Genomic DNA, 12,314 nt, shown 5'->3' with positions numbered 1-12,314 from the left:
GCAGCGCGCGCACTTAACCACCAAGCCACAGGGCCGGCCCTTTGAAAGTTTTTTGTTGTTTGGTTTTAAGTGTACTGTTCTGATCCTCTTAAAAGAAAGCAAATTTCCAGAAACTATTTAGTATAAGGCAAAGATGAAATTTCTTTTCAATTATAGAAATATTGAGGGGCTGGGCCAACGGTGTAGTGGTTAAGTTTGGTGCGCCCAGGTTCGTGGGTTTGGATCCCGGACTCGGACCTACACCACTTGTCAAGCCATTCTGTGGCAGTGACTCACGTGCAAGGTGGAGGGAGACTGGCACAGACATTAGCTCAGGGCTCATCTTCCTCAAGCAAAAAGAGGAAGATTGGGACCAGATGTTGGCTCAGGGCCAATCTTCCTCACTCCCCCTGTCCCCCAAAATATTGATTTGGGAGTATTAGAAAAATATTATACAAGGCAAATCCCTAGAGTGGAACCTCTCAGGAACATAATTTATAGAATTTCATATGATAGCCAGCATCTTTGCCATCTATACGGTTTTCTTCTGTAAAAAGTAACCCTTACATTTGAGTTGATCTTCTATTCGGACTAATACAGTATTATTTTTGACCATTTGGCTATCACTATTTTTATATGCACTGCCTATTGAAAAGGTAGAAATTGGAGCTCTTCAATTTTTATTACTGGGCATGTTCTTGTCTGAGTCAGCGACTTATGTCTTATGCTGAGTTCTAAAGGAAACCTCTTATTTCTGGAGAGTAGCTTTATCTCCCTTGAGGATTGTCTGCCCCAGCAGAGGAAGCTCTGTCACTGGGATGGTGTGCTGGGTTCCTGGCTTTCATCACTCTGGAGATACAGGTCTGACGACATTCAGAGGAAGAAAGAAAAACTGATGAGTCCTCGAGGAAGTAAATACAGTACTAGCTGGAAATTTATACTGTTTGGGAACTGGGGCCGTGAAGAGCCAAATCTATGAATTAGGCAATTAATGTCTACATGTTATATAATAATCTCATCCTGAATATAAATGAAATTTCCTAAAATTCTCAGGAGTATATTGTTAGGATGGGAGCATCTTGTTCCCACGTAGCATCTACTCCAGCAACTACTCTTCTTCATAAGTTACACAGCACTACCTTCCTTTCCGGTCTGCTAAGGGCTTTGGCTGTCTTTGGTCTGCGGGTCAGCCCCTAGAGAATCTGTGATAACTACCTCTAGGATTGACTAAGTCTACCTAGAAAGAGATACCAGCTGAAATGCTGACTTGAAAATAAAATCTTAACCTCAGCTATACTATATTATCTGAAACAACTTTCAGAAATGGTAGATATTTAGTGAGTGACAATTGCAGCTGGCCACTTACTAGGAAGCCTGGGGCTTCAGACAGCAACACCAAGCCTAATGGTTAGTCCTTCTACAGAGGTGGCTATCGTTATTATCACGCCCGAATCTCTTCTTTCAGTCTTCTCAAGCAATAAAACATCATCCAGAAAGATGTACTCCCTCTAACAGCCTCTAGCAGCTACATCCAGCTGTGGTCACTGAATGTCTGATGCCCTTGGTCACCAGGCACTTGGGGCCCTCAGGGACTCAGATGACTCAGGGTGACAAAACTAGTAAATGAAGAGAAGAAATCAGATGAAGTGAAACCTAATAGATGGCGTTGCTAAAACTAACATATAGCCTACAAGCTGACTTTTTTCACTAAACCACCCTGTCTTCCTAGTTTTGAAATGGAAACATCCCTGAGTTAATATTTAGATTCTGGGTCTGGGTCTGAATGCTATGGGTGGTTAACATAAAAAGCTAAGGACTAAGGCCAGAAAGAGTTGTAATATCTAGGTAGGTGGGAGAGGTTTAATTGTTGTATATTCTTCTGGAAGCTTTTGGTTCCCCTGGAGAGGGCATTATTTCTAAATTATTCTATTTCTTTCCCACCTGTTCTCTCATTAGAGTTTACTTCTTAAATAATGAAAACAATATAAAATTCTCACATAAACCCCACAAGGTAGACACTATTATTGTCCCCATATTACAGATAAACAATAAAGATAAGAATCTTGTTCATGGTCAGCTGAGAGCCAGGATTCAAATGAAGGCAGTCTGGCTCAAAAGTCTATGCTCTAGTACAGGATACCACTAAGCTCTGCCCAAAAGAAGTGGCTGGCTGTTCCCCTGCTAGTCATGACTCAACAAGGCTGCATGCAAGTACTCTCACCTGCTCAGGGTCTTAAGTCTCCCTGTGGATAACACTGTGTTATCAGGTCACTGATTTATTAAGTCCCTAAATCCTCTATTCCAGGGTAGCCCTATGGTTTACTCCTTACCTTGCTTCTGTTCCCTAAACTTGCTTGGTGATAAGAATCACCTGGAATACTTGTGAAAAGCGGAGCTTCTCAGGATCCATTGGGTCTGATGTGGTCCCAGAAATCTGTTTCTAACAAGTGGCCCAGGTGATTCTTTTCATCAGTCAAGCTTGGGAAACACTGCTCTAGGAGTTTTAGCCAATGGGAACATAGTTGATCTTAAGTATTACATATTATATATTAAGTCAAAGTATTATTAAGTAGATGACACTTCTATAGCTGAATTAATCCAAAGCCATCAGTTCACATGGCACAAAGTGGTTTTCTTCAGGAAGGACTTGGGGAGTGGGTTGGAATGTCTTTGTTGCTTTTTTTCTTTTTGAGTGATGACTGTTAGAAAGAATTCTTTAAATGGTTGTGCCCTTGAGGGAGCTTCTGTATTGCTCTGGTCATGCAACAGCTTAAATCAAATAGAATGTAAGCCATTTTATAGAGTTCTTTTAAATCCTGCCTAAGAGAATTTTGGAGAAGAGTAAATTAAATAAAAGGAGAAAGGAGTACACAGTTCGAGTTCCTTGAAGGACCCTAAAGGAAACTCCTTATATAACGAAGAGAGGGACTCAGTCTTTTCACCTTAAATGTTTATGAATCTCATATAGAATGATTAAGGAGAATATAAGGGATTAATTCAATTTACACAGACCAACTAGGAAGCAGAAAAGATCTTTAACACTTAAAGAACTCAAATGCAAAACTGTTGAAATTCATGATCATCAAAATACTGTTTAATGTTAAAAAAAAGATGCCAAACATGCCTAATCTGCTTTGACACTATGTTCACTGCTTGTCACCAATAGAGAGTTTCCACCTCAGGCACCACTCAAAAGCAGACTCCTTCAGTTGCTATATTTATGAGTTAGTAGGAAAAAAAGGAAGATAGAGAATAATATTAAAAGACAGTCAAAGGAGGAGAAAGAAAGCCAGTCCTTTCTGCCCTGTCGAATGCTCTGCTTCTCAGGCCAGAGGCCTGTACCCAACTCTGAGTGGGACCGAGGCAGAAGCCGTACATACCTCTTGGTGGGAGTGGGCACCCCGGAGGACATGTGGCTCACCATGGTGTCATTCATATTGGTCAGAGGGCGAGGAGGACTGGAAGAAAAGACATTTATGTTATATTAATAATTACCAACATGATTAGGGGAAACAAACGCAAGAGTGATAAGGGCAAAAGAACCAACGATCATCCTGACAAGCACAGTGGGACCCCTGGGAAGTGGGGGCAAAAATCAATACTTCCTGCCTAAGTAAATTCACCAAGAGGGTTTGCTGGCACAAAGCCAACAGCCCACAGAGCTGTGCTGTCCTGGAGGAGCAATTCATTCTACACACACTGCTACAGGGAGGTAACTCCAGGGGCTTTTGTTTTGTAGCTGTAGTACACAAGAATCTGAGTTCTGTCACTTAATTTCTCTGCATTTTAGGCGTTTACAGGATTACTAGGTGTTTAGTGTTTATGGTATATTATGAAGGTCACAACAGCAAAGCACATGTTTTTCCTGAGATTTGGTTAGAGCTCATTGTCTTCCCTCAGATTTAGTTTGCACACTTTCTACCAAAACAATTAAACCATTAAATACTAAATTCTTTTATTAATCCTTTACTAGGATCTTTTTTTTTTTTTTTTTTAAAGATTTTATTTATTTTATTTTTTCCCCCCAAAGCCCCAGCAGATAGTTGTATGTCATAGCTGCACATCCTTCTAGTTGCTGTATGTGGGACTCGGCCTCAGGATGGATGGAGAAGTGGTGCCTCGATGCCCACCCGGGATCCGAACCCGGGCCACCAGCATCTCAGCGCGCGCACTTAACCACCAAGCCACAGGGCCGGCCATTTTACTAGGATCTTAACAATGGATCTACATTTTATACCTGTATTCTAATTAGAATGCTTTCTTTTATAACCTAACCCAAATTTAAATTTGAAGGCAAGCATCTTTGATAACTTGTCTTCAGTTGCTGGTTGTCTATTTCTCCCTCTTGGAAGAGTCTTGAACGAATGAATCCAAACTTACCAAAAGGAATCTATGATTTTGCCTTTTAGCCATTCTTCAGCTCCTCTCCCTCCCCACCAGGTTCAGCTACAAAGGGTCTCTGTCTTGCATCTGGAGCCACATGACTATTGCTAAATATTCCTCCTGGGAAATCTCTTACTTCCTCTCCTAAATTGAAAGAAGCAATTTTCAGAGAAATTTGTCCATCAGAAGCAGAAAAGTCCCTCTCTCATATTTAAGTGCTTGGGAACTACCTCCTGGTTTCTCCTTATCTTTATGAGCTGAGCTAATTATGTAAAATGTTTTTGCAGAGGTTATACTTAGCAAGTCTTGGTGAACATTAAGGGGCCAGAGCCTTTAGTGTTTTGCAGGTTTCATAGTACATTCAAATAAAGGCTCAAGGGAAAATTTTCAGGCAGAGCCAAGGAACCTAGAGGAAAAGTTACGAGGGAGGGATGGGTGGATGGATCTCTCTCTCTCTTTCCATCTATCTATCTATACATCTACCTATACACTCCTTTCTTTAAACCAATTTCATTTCTGGGTAGGGAAATATTTTTAATGATTTCCCACTTTATGGAGAGGATCAAAGATGGGAAGTAATTTGCAGGGAACAGATTAGGTCTCTTGATTTTTAAGCCACAGCCCTATGCTTATTGTTATGCATTCCTCCCTTTGTGTGACAAGTCCCCAACTAAGACATTCAGAACTGAAATATGGCTTTTTAGGCTAGAATTTAATTCCATGTTATTTATCTCACTACCTATCTCCCAGACAGAGATCCAATTTTGCTTCCACACTTTCAAGCCTATTAATGCTAGTGGCTATGCTGAGTTATAATCAATTGTTTTAGGTTAATAATGGAAGTGACGGCCCCGTGGCTTAGCGGTTAAGTGCGTGCGCTCCGCTGCCGGCGGCCCGGGTTCGGATCCCGGGTGCGCACCGAGGCACCACTCCTCCAGCCATGCTGAGGCCGCGTCCCACATGCAGCAACTAGAAGGATGTGCAACTATGACAGACAACTATGTACTGGGGCTTTGGGGGAGAAATAAATAAATAAAATCTTTAAAAAAAAAAAAATAATAATGGAAGTGAAACACAGAGATTAGCTTAATTTTGGTTCTGAATTTATACTTTTGTCTCCAGTTCTTTTAAATCAGTTGTTCAAATGGAACAAGGAGACAATTCCTATGAAAGAAACAAATCCAGCATCATAGCTTTTCATACTTGAGGGCATCAGAAACATTCTGGTCCTGGAAATAGAATGGGCTTTGCTTCTTTAATATATTATTATTAGCAAGCCATTTCCAAAATAAGATAAAGACACGTTCATGTTGCTTTCAGAACTAATGCACTTACCTAGTATATTTCAATATTGAAGATACTACTGCATTCAATTTCCTTTCTGACATTCTCAGAGGAAAAATGACAATAGAAAAAAACATTTTTTTAATTCCTTAAACATGTGAAAAAACTTCATGATTTGTAGCATTTTGTTCGGACTGATGCCCCCACAAAAGTCTTCAATAATCACCTCTATCTCATGGTAGACATCACAGTCAATTATTATCTTATAGCACACATATCACAGCCTCTTCTCTAATATTCAAAACCAGACAGTAATGATTACATTGTAAGCTGTAAACTAATCATAACAGCCCCCAAATTTCATATCCTTTCTGAACTTCTAACATGCTTTGCTAGGGAAATAGGTATGTGTTTGCAGTCCAAGATGAAAGAGGCACTTGAAAACATACAGGGAGTCTTTACTACAGGATCTACTGCTAGACCAACAATTCACTATGAAAGCCAACAGCTCAGATGTGGTCTTAGGAGATGTAATATATCAAAAATGACTTCTGGCTTAAAAAAAAGTCTTCATAGTTCCTGTAAGACATAGCTGAAAGAAATGCTTGCAGGTGTGAGGTAGACATTAATGGTACCAGTTATAGAAACTTACAAAGCAGTAGAATTGACACAACTCTTCAGATCAGTTTTCTTGATCTTCCTTAACATTCAAAACCTGTTGAATACCTTGAACACATCATCAGATGTTCTATATCTTCCTTGGGTGAAGATCTCAGCAAGGTATCTTTAGACACTAATGAGTTCCATGATACCCAAGTGGCCACCAACCATCACTTGGTACAGAGATTTGAGACATTCCTTCTTTGTTAATAAGACATGCCATTTTTTTGTTTGTTTTGTTTTGAGGAGGAGATAGAAGGTAATTTGCTAGTCAGAAGAGGTAGGTATAAAAAGAAGACTTAGAGAGAATTTGGTAATTCTTAATCAAAGGGAAAGAGGCATTCTTACTGAGTGCCTACTCATAAAAGATAAGTAAGACTATCTTTATCTCAATGACCTAACTATATACTGATGAAGATAGATATGTAAGCAAATCATCAAAATGCAAAGTAATCAGAGCAGCAACACAAGTATACACAAAGTGTTGAGGAGTCACAGATGAAGAGCAGTTACTCTTGCCTGGAGGGATGAGGGGGAAGAGTAGTCTGGGTGAAGCACCATTGAGGAGAGAGTTTTCCAGATTTAGAAAAAAAGTTACGGGCACCCTATATAGAAGAAATGGTATGGAAAAAGGCACATAAATCCAAGAGTCCATGGCATATTTGGGTCTAACTTATTTGGCTAGACTCAAAGGCGCTCGAAGGGGAGTAGCTGAAAATGCACCTGGAAAGGTAGATTAGGGCCAGGATGTGAATGACGCCTGTTCCATCACAAGCTAAGAAGGTTGGACTTCATACTGTAGGCTGTGGGGGAAGCACTGAAAGTTTTTAAGCCAAAAGATGATGTAACTATAATTGAGTTTTTTTTTTTTTTCTTTTTTTTTTAAATATTTTATTTATTCAGTTTTTCCCCCCAAAGCCCCAGTAGATAGTTGTATGTCATAGGTTCACATCCTTCTAGTTGCTGTACGTGGGACTCGGCCTCACGTTGGACGGAGAAGTGGTGCCTCGGGGCGCGCCCGGGATCCGAACCCGGGCCGCCAGCATCAGAGTGCGCGCACTTAACCGCTAAGCCACGGAGCCGGCCCTATAATTGAGTTTTGAAAAGATAACTCTAGAAGCTTATAAAATATTGGTTTTAATCAGGGGTGTACATGGGAATCATCTGGGAAGCTTTTTGTACAATAAGATATGCAAGCTCTATCCTCAATTTAGTGAATCTGAATCTCTAGGGGCAAGAAGATTCTTTCCAAAGCACACCCTCGTTTTAAAAATCACTTGTGGAGAATGGATTTGGAAGGAGGAGGGAAAGTAAGCCTGGAAAGGAGGCAAAGAACAATGGCAATTGTCCAGATCAGTGATTATAAGGGTGGACAGTGGTAGTTCAGATGAGGAAGAGATAAAAGGAAAAATGCTGTCAAGGTAAAATAGATAAGATGCGGTGACTGATTAAGTACATGGGGTTAGTGAGTAAAGAATAACTGAAATTTTTACCTTGACTACTGGGTGGATATAGTGATATCAGTATCCAAACTAGGGAACACAAGAGTAGGAAACAGGATTTGGTTTTGGATAGGTGTGGGTAGACAGAATGAGCAGGAAGGTAAGAGTGAATAGGATTTCAGTTTTGAAATTGCTGAATTTGAAATGGCATTAAGCACAGATAAATGATATCTAGAAAGCAGTTAGAAATAAGAGAATGGAACCCAGATGAGATGTCAAGTTTGACAATATTTAAGTGCCACCATTTAAATCACAGCTGTTCATTTGAGTATCCTGATCACTATAAAGGTGCATTTTTATTGACTGTTTTTAGGTGGAGCAGGATAGGTTTGGGGAAATATCCAGTAAGAGGGTGGCTTAGATAACAGGTACAGAGCTTCTGGTTACTGGTTAGACAGAACTCCTATTATAAAGTAAAAATTTAACTTACTGGTACAAGTCATTTTCACATTATTTCTCTTTGGACCAGACCACTCCAATTCATCCTGGTGGATGTTCTGAAATGTAGACTAACTTGAAATTAAAATTACTACAGAATCTCTCTTAAGGTTTTTAAAGCTAAGAATAGATGACGAATAACTCATCATGCCTTTAAAATCTTCCAGGACAAATTATATATAACTCTATATTTCATTCTTTCATTTATCAAATATTTGCTTGTCTCTTTTACAAAGTGGTAGTTACTATGCTAGCTGCTGGGGATAAAAATTAAAAAGATGAAAACCTAAGTCTTATGAAGAAGAAAAATTCAGACAAAATAATTACAATATAATAAGTATTTAATAGAAGTAAGAAAAACTGCTACATGCTATGGGAAATATTCAGATCACCTCACCCCATAAAAAAAATATATATTTCCAGGGTGTTAAAGAGCTAAATGTAAATGTTTAATTATATAAATTAGGAGAAAATATACGGGTCTACGGATAGAGGATATTCCAAGCTCAAAAGCAATGGAAAAATTAGGAAGGAAAAGACCAATTAATTTGAATTATTAAAAAAATCAGAAAGGAAAGAAAAATACAAATTTTGGGAACTCTTTCAACAAACATGACAGAGCAAGAATTAATAGCCTTAAAATATGAGAGATTCACACAAGTTTATAAGACAATTAAGATTTCCATTAGCTAAATGGGCAAAGTGAAAATACACCTTTAAAAAGAAGAAATGCAAATAACTCAACATAAAAATGTTTTAATTATGAAAAAGCAAAGGAATTTGTCAAAACTACAGACCATTTTCCCTTATAAAAAGAATGAATTTTTTTTGGTAAGGTAATGTTAAGGCTGGAGAGGATATTCTGATATAGGCCCTTAATTTACCACTAGGCAAGAGGGAATGTATAAAGTTAAACACTATTTCTAGAAAGCAACTGGGAAATATGTCCATCAAAGATCTTTAAAAATGTTCAAACATTTTGACTCAGTACTTCCCTTTCTAGGAATCTATTCCAAGGAATTAACCAGAAATGCAAAGACAGAGTTATACTTTAAAATATTTAGGGAAATATTATTTACAATAGGATAATTTTAGAAGAAATCTAAATGTTCAAATATGAGGCAAAGGAGAAGTAAACCATAGTCCACCAATAATTACAGGATATTATGCCGTCATTTAAAAATAATCCTTATGGGCCGGCTCCGTGGCTTAGCGGTTAAGTGTGCGCGCTCTGATGCTGGCGGCCCGGGTTCGGATCCCGGGAGCGCCCTGAGGCACCACTTCTCCATCCAACGTGAGGCCGAGTCCCACGTACAGCAACTAGAAGGATGTGAACCTATGACATACAACTATCTACTGGGGCTTTGGGGGGAAAAAACTGAATAAATAAAATCTTTGAAAAAAAATAATAAAAATAAAAAATAAAAATAATCCTTATGAAGACTTTCTACATACATGGGAAAATGCTTAGCATGGTAAGAGGTAAAAAAAGAAGGGCAAGATAACTATAATGACAGCTCACAAGTATTGAATGTTTGCTACATAACTATCAGACACTGTGTTTAGAGCTGTAAATACGTATTTTTATCTTCAAATAACCCTAGAAAATAAGATAAAATTACTTATACATACACAAAGCATGGTCTCAGGTACATAATATAATAAGCGTAAAACAAAATATCTGAAGGAAATATGTCAAAATGTTAAGAGAAGTGGAATTATGGGTAACTTTTTCCTGCCTATTTATACTTTCCTGTACTTCTCCAATTTTTCCAGTTTAATTTTTCCTAATTTTCAGAGAAAAAGATACTTAATGTAAAAAAAAAATTATAAATTAGAAAAAAATAAAACCAGAAAAAAATAACCTATAATCCCACTGAGGCAAACTTTCTAAGGTGAACCTGTACTATTTTTGTTATCATTAAGAAAGCAAACTGAGAAAGAAAGTGTTTTATGAACCTAGAGAGAACTTTGAGACTGTTAGAAGAAGGACCTGTTAAATGGTTTGAGTAGATCCAAAGTTCCACCCCCCTTAATATCCCTACCACCACATCCCCCAAAAGAAAATAAAGAAAACCTTTTAGATCAGTCTACACTATCTCCTCTACCAGACTGTAAGAAATCTGTGTGATTTTTTCTCACTGTATTTCAAATATCTGGCATAGTACGAAACATGGAGTAGGCTTTCAGGAAATATTTGTTGATCATGAGTCAGCACCATGCCATGGAATACATAGAAGTGTAGAATGTGTAAGGAGTATTCTTTCTGTTACAGTCAGCTTTGGTGAGACTGCTCTCTAAGAATGGAATAATGACATCATTAGTTGTTATATTTGGTAGGTATATTTGTAGTGTTTGTAGCCATGGCAAGTTTTCATCTGTGACTTACTAATGGAATCAACAGAGTAGAGAGTGTCTTTAATAACAACAATAGCAATACTAATTGAGTGCTTGATATGTGCCAAACTCAGTTCAAATACTTCCCATGGATTCATTCATTTAAACCTCACAATCACCAATGAGGTAGATACTATTATTATCTTTATTTTACAGATGGAGACACTAAGGCATGGACAGAAGTAATGTACTGAGGTCACAGCCCGATTGTGGCAGGAGTAGGATTTCAACCAAGACAGTACAGCTCCTGAGCCTGTTCTTAATCACTACGGTGTAGTGTCTCACCTTTGGCTGCTGCACTTCTAGAAAAACTTACTTAAGACTGTTTAGTCTAGAAATCAAAACCAATCGCATGACGTTAGATCATAGTTCTTGCAAAGTTGTCTCTATAGGAGGGTAAAACAATAACAGCCCCAGAGTATAGTTCTTGGCTGATTTATTCTTTCCCCTACCACATCATTAGAACTCTATTATAAATGTCATCTGAACTCAAACCATTCGGTTGCAGAGCTCCCATTCTCAACTACCTCTAGGCTGCCCCAAGGAAAACTAGATAAGCTAGTATGAATTGTTTCCTTCAAAAACACATTGCTAATTTATTAAAATCTAATCTTAATTTAAAAGATCTTTTGGATTCCTCATCTCAGCCTAACAAAATACATGCACTTAATGAGCAAATTATTATATCAACCAGACTGCTGATTAAAAAAAAAAAGTTTAACACTGGGATCGGGACCAACACTGAGTGTAATTACTTGTTTTGGCTTTCTAAGTTGACTTAGATCCAGGGGTAAACACTTTCTGGATAGGACTCTAACCACGGATGTTAAAGTACAATGTTATTGTTGTTTAAGCAAAATTTCTACTTAAAAATTGTGAGTGAATAAAGGGACAAATGAACAAAGCCAACTCTGAAGCCCGAGAGGACGACTGAGATCTTGGGCACCTGTAAGGGCTGTCACTCTTGCGTAGGCCCCTTGACAAAACTTCTTCTGTAGGAAGTCAACCCCTACCCTATAGTTTTAAAAGTATTTGCTCATTATCTTGCTTTTCCTCCCAGAATATTTTTTAGTTGTACAGGTTAAGGTTACAGTCCTGCAATTCTCTTTTACTTTGACAGCCATCTGCCAATCACACACTTAGGGACTTTTTAGCAGATTTTTTGGTCTGTTTATCACTATTAGTGTGAAAGGGAAAAAGATGTGATTACTCATTTACTTGATTACTTTTTTTGTATTCCCCAGAACAATGCTTTACATATGAGGTACTTAACCACACTAGTTAAATACATTTAACCACTTATTAAAATTTTTGTAGCCAGCTATTTGCCTTCAATCCTAGATACCTGTGTTGCTTCTGAAATTATCTTCCCTACCCACTTTGATCATACTTTTCTCATCTTTAAGGTTATGCAGCAGATTTCACCATACTTGAAGACAAATCCAAAACCCGCACTGTAGACTACTTTAGTCTTTTATCTATCAAAGGACTCAGGACCTCCACATCTTTCAAGCAAGTGGTTCTTTCGCTTCTTCTAAGCTCTTGATTTCAGATCTTCTCCTAGGTACCTATCCTGGAATGTCCTTCTTCATAGATTTGTCAAGGATACACTCTTTCTCTCTTCTCTTATCAGAGAAATGGCTCCTCAAATTTCTGTATCTCCATAAAGTC

General features: G+C 38.2%; 1 protein-coding gene across 9 annotated transcripts in view; it reads right to left on the bottom strand.

Moving 5' to 3' along the window:
- Positions 1-12,314, bottom strand: part of DTNB (dystrobrevin beta) — a 253,246-nt gene that overhangs the window by 76,841 nt on the left and 164,091 nt on the right. For all 9 annotated transcript variants that reach the window (XR_015553675.1, XM_014781904.2, XM_087437043.1 and 6 more), the window contains one exon: positions 3,360-3,437. Coding sequence is in view for 8 of the 9 variants with exons in the window: in XM_014781904.2 (XP_014637390.1) it covers positions 3,360-3,437 (78 nt within the window). In the remaining variant the exon portion in view is untranslated. The remainder of the gene's footprint in view (positions 1-3,359; positions 3,438-12,314) is intronic.

The sequence above is a fragment of the Ceratotherium simum genome, chromosome 11, assembly GCF_057802395.1.
Source record: "Ceratotherium simum simum isolate JZ-2026a chromosome 11, ASM5780239v1, whole genome shotgun sequence".
Lineage (NCBI taxonomy): Eukaryota > Metazoa > Chordata > Mammalia > Perissodactyla > Rhinocerotidae > Ceratotherium > Ceratotherium simum.
This window is presented reverse-complemented; position numbering and strand designations above follow the sequence as displayed.